Source organism: Panthera uncia (assembly GCF_023721935.1).
Source record: "Panthera uncia isolate 11264 chromosome A1 unlocalized genomic scaffold, Puncia_PCG_1.0 HiC_scaffold_16, whole genome shotgun sequence".
NCBI lineage: Eukaryota > Metazoa > Chordata > Mammalia > Carnivora > Felidae > Panthera > Panthera uncia.
In genome coordinates this window covers 27,775,011-27,792,990 of record NW_026057576.1, presented here as the reverse complement: position 1 = coordinate 27,792,990, position 17,980 = coordinate 27,775,011, and the positions used below count along the sequence as shown (strand labels likewise).

Below are 17,980 nucleotides of genomic sequence, written 5' to 3'. Positions count from 1 at the left end.
TATTTTGTAGCCCTAGAAAAACAACCCCCCCCCCGTCCCTCCCTGCTTTTGTACATAATGTAAATTGGCGCACTATGGTTTGTATTCTGTGACTTGCTTTTATCGAACAGCAGTATATGCATGACCGTGATCCAAGTTGTGCAAGTGGTTGAACTCCTTCACTTTGGGGTCTAGAGGAAGTAAAAGTATATTAGTTCTTCAGATAGTTAACATCTGAAGATTTGTGCCTTTTTCTTAAAGTTGTCAGTTATCTCTGTTTTTAGCTGGAAGTGCTGTAGATTATGAATTATTTGTTAGGACTTCTGGCATGTCTTTTGATATTAAGTCAGACCCTAGAAAGCTAATAGAACTTAAAAAAAATCTATTCTAGGCATGGGGTGAGGAGGGGGTATATTTTCTAATGAATTTTCACTTATAGTGCAGATAATTGGGTTATAATTTTCTTTATCTAAAGATTTATGGAAATTAAAAAGTTTCTAGTTACTGACTTTAAAAATGTATGAAGTACCTGTTAGAAATGTATCAGATAGTTGGTACGAGTTTATTGTAAACAGTTCATTTTCCACTAGTATATCTTAGTTCCACAGATGATAAATGGTATTCTTCTGATGCTCTCATTTTTGTTTTGGCTTTATGAATACTGAAAGCAGATTTCCCTGATGTTTTTCAGGGAACATTATGCTCACGTGGCTAGTATCAGACTCGGTGGGGAGGGTACTGGTGTGCTGAGATGTTCGTCAGTCGAGTGAGTTGGGGAAACTTTGGATTGAACACAGCAGTCAGGTTTCTGTGGGGCCTGTTAGAATGTTCATACCTGCATTGTGAATTTCTGAGATGGGATGTCCTATGCAAGGAGGAGCATTCCCATGTGTGTTTCATTGAGGATGTTTGGCTTCACATTTTTATATGTCTTTTTTTAAATAACAGCATTTGAAATAGAATTCACGTGCCATGTAATTCACTTTTTAAAGTATGCAACTCCACGTTTTAGTGTATTCATGGAATTGTGCAACTGTTGTCACGATCTGGTTTCAGAAAGTTTTTGTCCCTCCCAAAAGAAACCTCACTCCCCGCACTCCCTGCATCAGGCTGCACTCCCCCTGCACTTCCAGCACCAGGCGGCCGCTAATCTACTTCCTGTACCTGTGGAGTTGTCTGTTCTGGACGTTTCATACAAATGGAATCATACCACATGAGGCCTTTGTGTCTGGCTTCTTTTTTTTAAAATTGGTCTCCATATATAATGTATGTCTTGTGTCACGTTGTGGGTGGGGATATTCTCTTAGTTTGGAGTTTTCAGATGCATCTATGTGCTTCTTAGGAAAGAAGGAAAACTCATTTAACTTTATAGTTATTATTTTAATGTTTATTTATTTATTTATTTTGAGAGGGAGAGAGAGAGAATCCTAAGCAGGCTCTTCACTGTCAGCACAGAGTCCCCATAGCGGGGCTTGAACTCACGAACCTTGAGATCATGACCTAAGCCAAAATCAAGAGTTGAACACATAACCGACCGAACCACCCAGGCACCCCTAACTTTAAGATTATTAACAAGATATCTTAGTTCTGTTACTCCTTAATGGAACATGGAACTTCAAATTTACACTGCCTTGAGTTTTTCTCATAGTTAATAAAGTTTGCTAAAAACTCTTAGTACATGACAGGAAATATATTTTTACTGAAAGATAGCTTGGAACCAACTGTTGATTATAAAGTGCAATTTAGCTTTAAGTGGAATTATCTTGGACTCTCTGGGCACTCTGTCTTTGAAAGGCTAAAGGCATCTTTATACAAGATAGGGCTCAGTTGAAGGGTCTGATGGCATGGACTTCAAGGTCAACATCACTGTGAGGTTCTAACATCCATGGACTTACAAAGCTCCAGTGAGCATATGTAAAATCACACAGATACCTAATTGTACCTCTGTAGAAGCTAAATACTTCATGTTGTTTTGCCTGTCTAGAAATATTTTTATGTGTAATAAGAAAAGCATCTTGATATTGTCAAAAACAGTAAGATTTTTATTCAAGAAACATGGAACTTGAGAATGCAAGGTGAAAGTTTTAAAAAAGAGTTTTCAGTTTTTAGTTAAAAAGGCTTAAAACTGTCAAGTAGTGAACACAAAACTCCTAGGTAGATTCTCCAACCGTCGAAAATATTAAGCGCTATGAAAATAATGCAGGGATATAGCTACTTTTCAAAAGAACTGGTTTACTTCATCATGTTCTATTAGTCTTCACTGGCCAAGGCAGGGGAGAGAGGGAAGGAGATAATCCAGAGTATTAAACACAAAGTTCTGATCAAATTTTACTCCATTCTTTTTTATTGGATTATTTACTATTGAGATATAATAACATATAACATTATAGAAGTTTAAGGTGTTTAACTCTTGATTTGATACATTTATACATTGTATTATTACCATAGTGGTACCATAGTATGCTAGCTAACACCTTCATCAGGTCATACAATTATTTCTTTTTTATATTGAGAACATTCTCCATTATTTAGAATAAATTCCCAGTGAATCACATACAGTCTGATCTTGCTGATTGTATTATTTTAGCACTGGTTTTTGAGACAGCAGTTTATATTGAATCTATACTACACATCTGGAGAAGAATTAGCATAGCATCTGTGTAAACAGATAACCTGTTCGGTAAGGGGTAATGCTAAGCAGGCACTTAATGATTGACAGTCTTTTTTTTTTTTTTTTTTTTTTTTTAACCCCTAAAGGAAACACTGGGGGGGGTACTAAAGATTATTTAAAAATAATTAGGAAGAAGAGAGATTATTTGCTTTTGTGAAGGGGTTTTTCTTATGCCTAAAGAAAACCTTATGAGCTGAGTCATGGTAAGTAATTTTAGAATATAGTGTGTGACTGAGCATTTGAATAGCTGTCTGTAGGCTTCTTATTTAGATAATGCATTATAGTTCCAGGTAAAATGATTTTTTAAGTGGAAAGTTTTTCCTGTCCTTCCTCTGACCACCTCCTTCTCTAGTGGCTGCATTGTTACCAGTAGGTGGTGTATACTTCCATAAACATATTGTGCATATACAAGCACAACTGTGTGTGTGGGTTTGTGTATAGCTTTCTTTTTTTCTCCCTCTTTTGTACAAAAATGGTAGCATAGATTGCTGTGCACTTGGGTTTTCTTTCCACTGAACTCTGTGTCTGTGCTTTACATCAGCACATGAAGAACTTCCCCATTCTTTCTCACAGCTGCACAATCTAACAGTTTAACGGGAGAAGGGGCTTTCAAAATTATGGATAATTGAGAATGGACTACATTGTCTTTTAACTTCAATCTGCCAGGATGATCTGAATTGACTGAGAAAGTTGAGGAAGAAGAGGAGTTCAGAATAGCCTCTGACATGAAGATACAATGCTTGGTTTCTCAGTGGATGTCTGCAAATATGGAAAAGATTCTTAACTATAGAAATGCAGTAGCTGTCAGGTTATCAGGGCATGTAATGATACACAACATTTATTGAATAGTTACTGTGTGCCAGACACTCTTTACTGCTATATACTTATATTCTGGTTTGAGCCATGCAGGAGGGCTCTTGAGGCTGCTAGCATTGTTACTCTCACCTACAGTGGGGAAAGTGAGGATTCTAGTGGACAGGTTGGTTACTTGTCCAAGGTCACACAGAAGTGGAAGAATACACATTTCTCTAAACAGCTGCATCCCACTGGTCCACCACAATATTGTTAACTTAAAAAAAAAAAAAGTATTTATTTTGAAAGAGAGAGCAAGCACAGGAAGGGCAGAGAGAGAGAGAGAGAGAGAGAGAGAGAGAATCCCTAGCAGACTCTGAGCTGTCAGTGCTGAGCCCAGGGCAGGACTCAAAACTCACGAACCTTGAGATCATCATGACCTGAGCTGAAATCAAGAGTCAGATGCTTAACCAACTGAGCCACCCAGGCGCCCCAGTATTGTTAACTTTTGCCTTATATCAGAGGAAGTGCTGGAAAGATTTGATCTCTAAAACTACTTTTGATTTTTAAAGAAGTAATGATGTCTATTTAACCCAGAATGTACCTTGTGTATGATCTAATAAAAGATTAGAGATTATCTGGAAATGGTTTTTATAGTACATTAACGAATGTTGAACCTGTTTTTATATTTGGTAAACTTTCCCCTTAATAAAATTTAAGTATCTCTTTTAAATTTTTGTAACATCTAATTATATTGAGTATGCATGTTTTGTTCAATACAATCACAACAAATAAAAATAACCGCTTTGGGTTGTTGGTATTTTTTTTGTGAAGTGTTGTGATTCATAATGAAACTTTAAGGGATTGTTTAATAGTTTTACTTTAGGTTAAGCCATTTATGACATATGTATCTTTTTCTTAAAAAAATTTTTTTTAATGTTTATTTTTGAGAGAGAGAGAGAGAGAGAGAGAGAGAGAGAGCTGGGGAAGGGGCAGAGAGAGGGAGACATAGAACCTGAAGCAAGCTTCAGGCTCTGAGCTGTCAGCAAAGAGCCCAATGTGGGGCTCGAGCTCACAAGCCGCAAGATCATGAACTGAGCCAAAGTCGGATGCTTAACCCGACTGAGCCACCCAGGCGCCCCTGTAATCTTTTTCTTTTTAATGAGTGGGCAAATCCGTGTTGTTATATAATAACTCTTCCTGTCAAAAAAGTTAAAGCCTTAACTGAGTTAAAGCCTTTGTGTTGTATTTAAAATGAAAAAGTTTCCATTTTTTCCCCTGCTTCCAGAAAGTGATGCCAAGTTTTTTTTGGAAGGGTTTAATAATGATAGAATTATTTACTTCTAATGTTAAAACGCTCTGGGGCTCAGTCTAATGTCTAACATATGTTTATTTTATGTATTATTCATCGTACCCACTGGAATGTTAAGTTCCAAGAGGGCAGAATTTAATTCATTTATTTATTTTGAGAGAGAGAAAGAGAGCATGAGCGGGGGAGGGGGAGAGAGAGGGAGAGAGAGAATCCCAAGCAGGCTCTGCGCTGACAGCGTGACTTGATCTCATGAAGTGTGAGATTGTGACCTGAACGGAGATCAAGAGTTGGACACTTAACCGACTGAGCCACTCAGGCGCCCCAGAATTTGTTTTTAATTGTTTTAGTCACCGCTATATCCCTAATACCTAGAACAGTGCCTGGCACATAGTGGGTGCTTGAAAGATGATTGTGGAATGAATGTTGAGGTAAATCACTAATTGGTTTGGAAAACATTTTCAAATACTACTTTAGTGTTTAAAAATATATTTTAGCTGTCAATTAAATATGCTGCTGGTTACAGTAGGATCTCTTTATAGTCTTCAGCGTGCCTTATGAGGTATCTGCAGATGAGGACGAGTCTGTGCTAGTCAGTGAGGTTAGGAAAGAGACTTGCTATGGGGACTGTATTCAGAATGGATAGTGAGTAACTTTTTCTACTACTTAAAGCTGCACAGTTATTTGGTGTACTTATCTTTTGAAGTGTTCCTTGAAGATATTTTAACCTAGATCTAGGGAAAAGGATAGTTGCCGACTAAGATATTTAGTGTTATCCTTTTGGGTGGTAACAGTCAAGCAATAAATGCTGACAGACTTTTGGGTTTAAAAATAGGATGGGGGGGATCATTGTTTTTGAGGGAGGTTTATTTTTATTTGTAAAATCACTGAGAACTGTTTGCATCAATTGAAATATAACAAAGTGCACTTTTGTTTCTAGGTGAAAAATTTAGAGAACTAATGGATAAGTTCCTGAGGATTAACTTCAGTAAAGGCTGCCCACCCTTGTTCACTACTTTGAAATCTTTATATTACAATACAGAAAAGGTAAAATTTGGTCTTTACTCAGTTTTGCTGTAATCTTTTTACTAACTTATTATAGAAACATTTCCATGTGAATAATATGCTATGATTTAATAATTTTTTCTATTCTGTTAATAGAGAAACTATTCACCTTAGTTTAATAATAGTTGAGCTGAAATTATATGTGTGTAGTATGCTTTCTTTGACTGTAATGGCACTGCTGTTGAGTTTTTGGTAAATAGTGGTTGATTCATGTGAAAACATGGAGCAGTGCCTACCAATAATTTCTGTAGGTTATTTAAGGTAGCATTTGCCAAAATTCGCCACTTACTCTTTCGGATAAGGGTGACAGAGAAGAAAGGGGAGGTGAGATGTCAGAAATGGTAAAGAGCTTACATGTGTGAATTCGAATACAGATTTTCCCTGCTGTCTGAAAGTAGAGTGTTCCTGTGAAACCTCTCAAGCTGAAATGGTGTAAAGTGAAGCACAATTAGCATTAGTTTGTATTAAAAATTCTTGAACATTCCCAGACCCCAAAAATAACCTCTCCGACTTTTCTGATATCTTAGGATGCATCTTGCTAATGGATGCACAAAATAAATCGAGATAAAGCACAGATGCTCACAGACACAGTTCAAATCTATGGTGGCCTGATGCTGAGTGTCCTTCCTGGAGGAAGGAACTTGATGGTGTCCCTCTCCTTGCCGAGAGTGTGCGATGCCTCTGTGAGGGCTCCCTGCAAAACCAATGCTGAGCGCTGTTTTCACTTTTTGCCTTTTTTCGTGAAAGTGAAGGCACCACTGTAGGTCTTTGGTAAAAGTGAAAGTGGTGTAATACAAACTTTCACAAAACCAGAGGGCTACCTGTACTGCTTTTGTAATAACATCTTGCAGAAGCTGCTAAATATAGTGGTCATTAAAGAATTTGTTCCTCTTGGACTATCACTAAGCTTTCATTGGCTTTGTCCATTTTCACATGGGGCACAGACTTTTCGTTTTTTAAAATCCCTCCAATATAGATCCAAAATTATCATCATAAGGATGTAAAGCATTTGTTGTAATAAAAGTTATTTATTTTATAAAGCACGGGAATTGCATTTTTAAAGAAGGCACTGAAAATGTATTAATTTATATAGGAACCTTTGACATCTCTTTAGTGTTATTTTCTAAGCATGGAATAGGCGTGTTTACCAAGTGCTTTTTTTTCCTTTATAAAAATTTTTTTTAATGTTAATTTATTTTTTGAGAGAGAGAGAGAGAGACCAAGTGCTTTTGAGAATTGAATCAAACCTCAGAAAACTGAGGTTGTCAGAACTTAGTATAGTAAAAAATGTACAAGTCTGGGACGCGCTTTTCAAATAATTTTGGCCACATAAATTTGTGACGTCTCATAAGGGTGTTTGAAAATTCATTTTTTTTTTTTTTTTTAAATTTTTTTTTAACGTTTATTTTTGAGACAGAGAGAGACAGAGCATGAACAGGGGAGGGGCAGAGGGAGAGGGAGACACAGAATCTGAAACAGGCTCCAGGCTCTGAGCTGTCAGCCCAGAGCCCGATGCAGGGCTTGAACTCACAGACCGCGAGATCATGACCTGAGCCGAAGTCGGCCGCCCAACCGACCAAGCCACCCAGGCGCCCCCGAAAATTCATTTCTAACTGGTAGTCTTGCTTTTAGCTAAAGATTGCATTTTAACTCTGGAGGAAGTATTAAAAAGCGGTGAAGGCTGATAAAGTTATGGCTTCATAAACTTCCAGATCTTAAAGAATGATCCATGTTAGGTAGCATGAAAATAAAATCATCTTTTGAAGTCAGCCCAGGATATAGCACAACTATAGAAAAGTATTTTAAAAACATCTGCAGCATTTTAAAATGTGAATATATAATTTAGGGACACGAAGAGCATTTTTTTGTGTAATTCCTGTCAAGGTTTTTTTCCCCTATGAAATTATTTGTGGTATTTGTAGGTAGCTGTAATAATTTTGACCTGAAAGTTTGTCTAGCCATCCGGATGGCCAACAGGCACATGAAAAGATGTTCAACGTCGCTCCTCATCAGGGAAATACAAATCAAAACCACACTCAGATATCACCTCACGCCAGTCAGAGTGGCCAAAATGAACAAATCGGGAGACTATAGATGCTGGAGAGGATGTGGAGAAACGGGAACCCTCTTGCACTGTTGGTGGGAATGCAAATTGGTGCAGCCACTCTGGAAAATGGTGTGGAGGTTCCTCAGAAAATTAAAAATAGACCTACCCTATGACCCAGCAATAGCACTGCTAGGAATTTACCCAAGGGATACAGGAGTACTGATGCATAGGGGCACTTGTACCCCAATGTTTATAGCAGCACTCTCAACAATAGCCAAATTATGGAAAGAGCCTAAATGTCCATCAACTGATGAATGGATAAAGAAATTGTGGTTTACATACACAATGGAATACTACGTGGCAATGAGAAAGAATGAAATATGGCCTTTTGTAGCAACGTGGATGGAACTGGAGAGTGTGATGCTAAGTGAAATAAGCCATACAGAGAAAGACAGATACCATATGGTTTTACTCTTATGTGGATCCTGAGAAACTTAACAGAAACCCATGGGGGAGGGGAAGAAAAAAAAAAAAAAAAGAGGTTAGAGTGGGAGAGAACCAAAGCATAAGAGACTGTTAAAAACTGAGAACAAACTGGGGGTTGATGGGGGTGGGGGGGAGGGGAGGGTGGGTGATGGGTATTGAGGAGGGCACCTTTTGGGATGAGCACTGGGTGTTGTATAGAAACCAATTTGACAATAAATTTCATATATTAAAAAAAAAAAAGAAGAAAGTTTGTCTAGCAAGTGCACAAGCATTTTATATGTTGCTGTATGGTTTTCATTATCTTCCTTTTTGATGACTACATATCAGAGCCATTCCTCTATTGTTGAACTTTGGGTTTCCAAACTTTCACTGTTAAAATCAAGCAAACATTATAAATATCTTTGTACCCATAGCTTTACTCAGGATTATTTCCTTCTCACAAATTCTCAAATTAATTGGTAAAAGGTATGTGCATTCTGTGGTTCTCAGTTAATAATGGTACTTTGGTTTATATGAGGTTGTAAACACCAATTTGTATTGTCACTAGCGGTGTATGTGTGTGCAAGGTTCCCTGTACCCTCACCAGCATTAGGTATTCTAATATTTTCCCTTTTTGTATTTTCCCTTTTTGTATTTTCTTTTCCATGGATAGATGTATTTTTTTTAACATAGAAACAGTTTGGAAGGTCCTCTTCCTCTAGAGCAGTGTTTCTCAAGGTGCAACGAGGGAGGGAATTTTGTCCCCCCAAGGGACATTTTGCAATGTCTGGGGGTATTTTTGTCACTGTTGGGAAGTATGCTATGGAGATCTAATGGGTAGCAGCCAGGGATCAACAGGACAGCTCCCCACAATGAAGTATTCTGTTATTGACCTGTTGGGCTAGATAATTTGTTATAAGGGGCTGTCCTTTGCATTATAGGATATTTAGCAGTGTCTGGGGCCTCTGCCAACTAGATACCAGTTGCTTCCCCCCCCAGTATTTTTGTTATTGTTAACAGCTTTATTGAGATATAAATCACATATCATAAAATTTACCTACTTGAAGTGTACAATTCAGTGATTTTTAATATATTCAGAGTTTTGCAACCATTACCATTGTAATTTTAGAAAATTTTCATTACCCCAAAAAGAAATCCTTTCCCCACCCGCGCAACGTTAGGCAACCACTAGTCTACTTTCTTTCCGAGGATTTGCCTATTCTGGACATTGCACACAAATGCAATCATACAGTTTGTGACCTTTTGTTCTGTAGTGTGTTTTACTTAGCATAATGTTTTCATCCGTGGGGTAGCGTGGATGACTACTTCATTCCCTGTATCACCAAATAACATCCCATTGTATGGCTGTGCCACATTTTAGCAGTTGAGGGACACTTTGGTTGTTTCTGCCTTTTAGTTATTATGACTAATGCTGCTGTGAACACTTGTGTGCCAGTTTTCCATATACATTTTAATTTCTCTTGGGCATGTATACCCAGGAATGGAATTGCTGGTTCGAATGGCAAGTCTGTGTTTAAACTTTAAAAAGACTGCCAGATTGTTTTCCAAAGTGACTGTACCTTTTTATATTCTCACAAGCAGTGTATGAGGATCCTGATTCCTATATATCCTCACCAATAATCCACTTGCTATTATTTGGCATTTGATTATAGCCAGCCTAGTGGGTGTGAAGTGCTGTCTCATGGTTTCAGTTTGCAATTCCCCGATGACTGATGATGTTGAGTGTCTTTTCATGTGCTTATTTGCCATTTGTAAATCTTCTTTGGAGAAAGTCCATTCAGACTCTTTGAGTTGTCTTTTTATTCTTGAGTTGGAAGAGTTCTTTGTATATTCTAGATACATGTCCCTTATCAGATATGTGATTTGGAAATACGTTCTACATTCTGTGGGTTATCTTTTCACTTTCTTTAAAGTGTCCTTTGATGACAAAAGTTTTTAAAGTCCATTTTATGGTTTTTTCCTTTTACTGCTTGAGCTTTTGTGTCATATCTAAGAAACCATTTCAAATCTAGCGTAATGAAGATTTATACATATTTAATAAGAGTTTTATATTTTTAGTTCTTATACTGAGGTCTTTGATACATTTTGAGTTCATTTTTATATATGATGTGAGGCAGGAATCCAGCTTTTGCATGTGACTATCCAGTTTCCCAGAACCATTTGTTGAAGAGACTGTTCTTTACCCAGTGAAAGGTCTTGCCAGTTTTGTTGAAAATACGGGGCGCCTGGGTGGCGCAGTCGGTTAAGCCTCCGACTTCAGCCAGGTCACGATCTCGCGGTCCGTGAGTTCGAGCCCCGCGTCGGGCTCTGGGCTGATGGCTCAGAGCCTGGAGCCTGTTTCCGATTCTGTGTCTCCCTCTCTCTCTGCCCCTCCCCCGTTCATGCTCTGTCTCTCTCTGTCCCAAAAATAAAATAAAAAACATTGAAAAAAAAAAATTAAAAAAAAAAAAGAAAATAAATGGACCATAAAGAAGGTTCATCTTTGGACTCACTGATCTATATATTTGTCCTTATGCTATAGTACCACACTGTCTTGATTACTGTAGTTTTGGGGTAAGTTGAAATTAGGAAGTGTGAATCTTTTAGCTTGTTCTTTTTTCAAGATTCTTTTGACCATTCAGGATTGCTTTTTTTTCAATTTGAATTTTAGAATTAGCCTTTCAGTTTCTGCAAGAAGCCAGCTGGAGTTTTACAGGCATTGCTTTGTATCTGTAGATCACTTTATTTTAACAATACTGTTTTTCAGTCTATGAACTTTGGATGTCTTTGCATCTAGACATATCTTCTTTAATTTCTTTCAACGATATTTTGTAGGTTTTAGCATACATCTTGTACATCTTTTGTGAAATTTACTAAGTACTTTATTCCTTTTAATACTATTCTAGTGGAATTATTTTCTTAATTTTATTTTCATTTTGTTATTGCTAGTGTATAAAATACAGTTGGTTTTTGTATATTGATTCTGTGGCCTTGCTGAACTTATTTGTTTATTATTTATTGTTGATAGTTGGTGTAATGGATTTCTTAGGATTTTCCAGATTTTTCTAAATTTGCAGACTTTCTAACATTGGTATTGTTATTAATTTGCAAATTATTTGCAAATTTTCTGATTTGCAGATCATGTCATCTGCAAATAGAAAGTTTTATTTCTTCATTTCCTTTTTGTATCCTTTTAATTTCATTTTCTTCACTAATTGCCCTGACTAGAATCTCCAGTACAATGTTGAAGAAAAGTGATTAGAGTGGATATCTTTGTCTTGTTCCTGATCTTAGGAGAAAGCATCTAGTCTTTGTCCATTAAGTATTGGGTTAACCATGAATTTTTTATATATGCCCTTTGTGATGTTGAAGAAGTTCCCTTCCATTCCTAGGACACTGAGCATTTTTAAGGTGAACATGTGTTGGATTTTGTCAAATGTTTCTTCTGTGTCTATTGAGATAATTATGTGGGTTTTTTTTTTTAAATACTCTTGCTATGATGTATTACATGAATTAATTTTCAGATGTTAAAGCAACCTTGCATTGCTGGGATAAAACCCACTTGGTCATGGTGTAGAATTCTTTTTATATATTGCTGGGTTCAGTTTGCTAACATTTTATTGAGGATTTTTGTTTGTCTCTTCCTACTGGTCTGTAGTTTTCTTGTGAGGTTTTTGTCTGGTTTTGGTGTCAGGGTAGTAAAGGCCTTATAAGGAGTTGAGAAGTGTTTCCTCCTCTTCTTCTCCTCCTCTTTTTTTTTTTTTATTAAAGTTTGTAAAACATTGGTATTGTTATTAAATATTTGGTGGAATTTACCAGTGAAGCCATCTGGACCTGGGTTTTTCATTGTGGGCAGTTTTTGATTACCTATTAGAACTCTTTACTTGTTATTGGTTTATTTATATTTTCTATTTCTTCTTGACATGGTTTCTGAAATTTGTGTCTCTAGAAATTTGTCCATTTCTTCTAAGTTATCCCGTATTGGCATACAGTTGTTCATTGTATTCCTTTATAATCATGTTATTTCTGTAAAGTCACTAGTAATGTCTCTTCTTTCATTTTTAATTTTAATAATTCAAAATTTTTTTTTCTTTTCTTGGTCAATCCACCACAGGTTTGCCAATTTTGTTGATCTTTTCAGAGAGCCAAGTTTGGGGTTTGTTGACTACTCCCCACCCCCATTGCATTAATTTTCACTCTGATCTTTTTTATTTATTTACTTCCGTTTAAGTTTACTTTGCTTGCCTTTTTCCAGTGTCTTTTTTCTAACATGTTCTTAGTGTTCTATACTTTCGTCTTTTTTTTTTAATTTTTTTTATTAATTTATTCTTGAGAGAGACAGAGAGAGCACGAGTGGGGGAGGGGCAGAGAGAGAGGGAGACACAGAAGCCGAAGCAGCCAGTAGTTTTGAGACACTCTGATCAACAGTTAATGATAATTGTAATTATGTGCATGAATTCGTTTTTTGTTTGTTTAAAAAGAGTTTTAAGTTTGGGGAGAGGAAAATAAAAGCAAGTGTTTTTCCTACCTAGGAAGGCGTCACAGTATAGTATAATGTCTGCTGACATTCATTTATTAATCTCCCTCGTGATTTTTGCCAAATTTAGGTAATACCAATAGTGTTATTTACTTCATATTTTCACTAAATTTGGTTACTTTTTTGTTTTTGTAAAAATCATGGGCTTGTGCTAATATATTTTTTATAAAACACTTAAAAATAAAACTTAAACATGTGTTTTCATTAAATGATAAATTTGTAGTTATCTTTTTTTTTTTAGGTTTATTTATTTATTTTTGAGAGAGAGAGACAGAGACAGAGACAGAGAGCAAGTGGGGGGAGGGGCAGAAAGAGAGGGAGAGAGAATCCCAAGCAGGCTCTGCACTGTCAGCACAGAGCCCGATGTGGGGCTTAAACTCACAAACTATGAGATCATGACCTGAGCCAAAACCAAGAGTTGGACGCTTAATCGACTGAGCCACCCAGGCACCCCAAATAACATTTGTAAAGTGCTTGTTGATTCAGAGATGTTCCAGAACTATCATTCTGTTACCACTCCATCCCTTACGCCTCATCTCTGCAGGAAATTACTTAATTTTGTTTTGATGTCATAGTTCTTGGACAACTTATCTCTGTGACTAACTCCTTCAAAACCAAAATTGTCACTACAATTACACATTTATTGGAAATTAATCTAGCAGTTTTGGTCCTTGTTGATAAACTACTGTGCTTAGTTTTTTAATTTGGGTAAAAACCAAAAGTTTCAGTAGCTTTTGTGTTGGAATAACATTTTAACCATGTGATTTATATCTATATGCGAAAAACCTGTATTGCGTAAAATCGTGTATTGGATATGGTGTTTTAGAACTTTGTCCTTAAGTGAGGTTAATAAAATTCTTTTGCACATAAGAAAAGTGAGTCAAGGGCCATACTTTAGGAAATTATAGTAGTCACAGTATTTGCTCAGGTTAGATTTTATTAGCAAAATAAAGCTGCTTCAATCCTGATCAGATATTTAAATCAAGAGAAGGTGGTTAAACTTGGAAATTTTTTCGGTTCATAAAAATTTTGGCTTTATAATTTAAGATGTCCATTTTAAGGATTTTAAATTTTTATTGTGATCTTAGATATCTAACTCAAGTGGATTAGATTTCTTGATTTCAAACGTGTATTTATTTTAAGAGACAGAGCCCGTGAGCAGGGAGGTGGGATAGAGAGAGCGGAGAGAGAGAATCCCAAACATGGAGCTCCAGCCTGGAGCCTGATGTGGGGCTTGATCTCACAAACTGTGAGATCTGACCTGAGTCGAGATCAGGAGTTGGATGCTTACCCAACTGAGCCACCCAAGTGCCCCAGTATTTCTTTTCTTTTTTTTTAATTTTCTTTTTTTAGTGTTTATTTTTGAGAGAGAGTGAGAGACTGAGCACCAGTGGGGCAGGGGCAGAGAGAGAGGGAGACACAGAATCCAAAGCAGACACAAGGCCCTGAGCTATCAGCACAGAGCCCGACATGGTGCTCGAACTCCCCAACCGTGAGATCATGACCTGAGCTGAAGTCAGACGCTCAACCAACTGAGCCACCCAGGTGCCCCTGGATTTTTTGATTTTAATGTTTATTTATTTTTGAGAGAGACAGAGCACGAATGCGGTAGGCACAGAGAGAGAGGGAGACACAGAATCCAAAACAGGCCACCGGGCTCTGAGCTGTCAGCACAGAGCCCGATGTGGGGCTTGAACCCACAAACTGTAAAATCATGACCTGAGCCGGAGTCAGACGCTTAACCATCTGAGCCACCCAGATGCCCCGTCTTGATTTTAAATGACCGTGGTAAAATACTATTTTCAAGAAAAAGAGCCATTACATATTGAGTTTTATGTGAAAGGAGTTGAGTATATTTTCTCATCGAGATATAAATGGTAAGTAAACTTGAAATAAAATGGATCCTTCTATCTGAATAAAATTCCTTAGACTACCTTTCATAGACAAATTTGGAAAATTGAATTGTTCACTTAATTACTAACTTGATGATTATAATACGCATTTTTTGGATTGAACAAACATGACTAATGAACTAGGATTGCTCGTGTTAGCCACACTTTTTTAAAATTTAATTTATTTAGGAGATTTAATGTGGACTTTCTATTATCTTGATTTTTTTTCTTTAATCACATTTATTGTGAAGTCCTGAAGCTGGAGATCTGTTTCATTCAGTAGTTCTTATACTCTTTTATTAAGAATTATATGTAACTTTAGTATGTGTTTTGTTATACTTTTTAAATTATTAAAACAAATGTTTCACTCTAAAAATTCAAAAATAAACCTTTACCTAAAACCTGCTCTAGCTGCAGTTTTTGCAAATACCAGTAGATGGCATTGTAAGTTCATGAAAAAATACTTGCCTCCATAAATTCAACAACTTGAATACTGAATTCTAAGCCTGGAAAGTTATAAAATTACAGATATTCTAAGTGAGATTGATGGGGCAGTTTTGGTCATGGTGGGTTAAAAATGTCTATTACCTTTCATTTTGTCTTATAATAATAGGTGGTTATTTTGTTTGTCTTTGCTTTTGTTTTAGTAACTTTTTTTTATCAGTTCACAAGAATTAACAAAGCAGCTTGTTGAATCAGAGTTTCTGATTCAGTAAATCTGGGGTTTGGTACCAAAATTTGCATCTCTTAACAAATTACCAGGTGATGCTGATGCTAACATTAATGATGCACATGATCTCAGGACCACACTTTAAGAACCACGTGTTTGTTTATTGTAGTAAAACAAAGTTTACCATCTTAATCATTTTTAAGTGTACAGTTCTTTGGTATTGAATACATTCACGTTGTTGTGCAACCATCATCACCATGCATCCCCAGAACTCTTTTCATCTTCTAGAACTCTGTACTCTAATTTAAATAATAACTTCCCATGTCCTCTTTCTCTCAGCACCTGGCAACCACCATTATATTTTCTGTTGCTATGATTTTTATAAGTCTAAGTACCTCATATAAGTGGAATCCTAGCATTTGTCTTTTTGTGACTGGCATATTTCACATAGCATAGCGTGCTCTGGTCCGGATTCATCTATGTTGTAGCATATTGTAGAATTGCCTTCCTTTTTAAGGCTAAATAATATTTCATTGTATGTATGTACCACATTTTGTTTATCCCTTCATCTGTCCATGGACATTTAGGCTGCTTTCACATTTTGGCTGTTGTGAATAATGCTGCTATGAACATGGGTGTACAAATATCTCTTCAAGACCCTGCTTTAACTTCTTTTGGGTATATATCCAGAAGTGGAATTGCTGGATCACTTGGTGATTCTGTTTATAATTTTTTTGAGGAACTAACCGTACTGCTTTCCATTTTATTTATTTATTTATTTTTAATATGTATTTTTGAGAGAGAGAGAAGAGAGACAGAGCTTGAGCAGGGAGGGGCAGAGAGAGGGAGTAAAGCCAGTAAGGCCACTGAGTCTAGAGCTTTTCTTTGTTGGTAGATTTTTAATTGCTGACTCAGTTTCTTTCTTAGTTGTATACCTATTTATATTTTAAAGACTATTTTTATTTTTTTAAGTTTACTTATTTACTTTGAGAGAGAGAGAGAGAGAGAGAGAGACAGAGCACACACATGAGTGGAGGAGGAGCAGAGAGAGGGCAAGAGAGACTCCCAAGCAGGCTCTGTGCTGTCAGCACACAGCCTCACATGGGGCTTGATCTCACAAACCGTGAGATCATGACCTGAGCTGAGATCAAGAGTTGGATGCTTAAACAACTGAACCACCCAGACACTCCAAGTACTACTCTTTTTAAACAATCTTCATTTAAAAGCCTTATTAATACAAAACAGCACGATTATTGTGTTTCAAAAGAATGTACCTGTATTCTGTTACCCTAAACCATTTGGTCACATTTTTGCTGAGTATGTATCTATACATACATTTTTTAGTGAAGTCATAATGTGTGTAAATTCTTTTCATGTTCTCTTTTTTTTTGTTGCTTACATATTTTTCCCCACTATGAATGTATAATTTCACCTATTTCCCTGTTGCCTTCTATCTTAGAGAATTATGCCATATGATGCTATCTCATGTAGAAGTGTTTTAATTTGGTCTTTTTTTTTTTTTTTTTTTTTTACTGATGCCAGTGGGATGGTCCATGACTTCATGGATACTATATCCTGTGACTCTGTGGGATGGGGTTCTAATTTGGATTCAGAATTAATATGATTAAAACATACTATCTTATGTTACATTGAATGTGTGAAGAGATTTCTTTTGTAGCCATACATATCAAAATCTGTTTAGGAATTTTTGATACATGGTCTGCTCTCCAGTGGCACTAGAAATATAGTGAATTTTGGTTAGTTTATAAAGAGGTCTAGGGAAAGAAAAGGAATATAATTGTCTTTCTGAAAATAAAAATGTCTAAAGTTTCAATTTTTATGAAATAGTAAGATTTCAGATCTTATTTTAATAGTAGGTAGATCAATGAATTTGGGTAGGAAAACCGCTAATCGTTTTAAGTAGAGATTCTCACTTTTTGCCTACCAAGGCTGCTAACAGTCATGTGAAATTTCACTAAGCCTTTTTCATTTTTTTTGTAGATATGCTAAGGATTCATCAATGGATGCAGTCACTTGCTAATTTTATATTTTCACATTTTTAGATTGTCCTAGATGTTTACAAACTTGAAAAAAGAGATCATGGTTTATTTACTAACATAACAGACTTACTAACAACATTTGATGTTAGAGATCATAATACATACAGGGCCCTGAAAGTAGGTAGTTAGGACTTCCCAGAGAGACTGATTGGCTGGCTTGTCCCTCTGAAACACACCCTACCCCCACTCCCAGATCAGACAGAACAGAACTTCTTTCAATTTCAAGAACTTATTAATAACATTCTTTGGGGGGGGGGGCGCCTGGATGGCTTAGTCAGTTAAGCATCTGACTTCAGCTCAGGTCATGACCTCACAGCTCGTGAGTTCGAGTCCCACGTCAGGCTCTGTGCTGACAGCTCAGAGCCTGGAGCCTGCTTCCAATTCTGTGTGTGTCTCTCTCTGTCCCTCCTCACTCCTGCTCTGTCTCTCTGTCTCTGTCTCTCTCTCAAAAATAAATATTAAAATAAAAAAAAAAATAACATTCTTTGGGCAC

The 17,980-nt window shown here is 36.6% G+C and overlaps 1 protein-coding gene across 3 annotated transcripts in view; it reads left to right on the top strand.

Annotated features, from left to right (window-relative positions):
- The window catches only part of NAA16 (N-alpha-acetyltransferase 16, NatA auxiliary subunit), a 64,491-nt gene that overhangs the window by 21,627 nt on the left and 24,884 nt on the right, over positions 1-17,980 (top strand). For all 3 annotated transcript variants that reach the window (XM_049647003.1, XM_049647005.1, XM_049647004.1), the window contains one exon: positions 5,692-5,798. In XM_049647003.1, the coding sequence (XP_049502960.1) occupies positions 5,692-5,798 (107 nt within the window). The remainder of the gene's footprint in view (positions 1-5,691; positions 5,799-17,980) is intronic.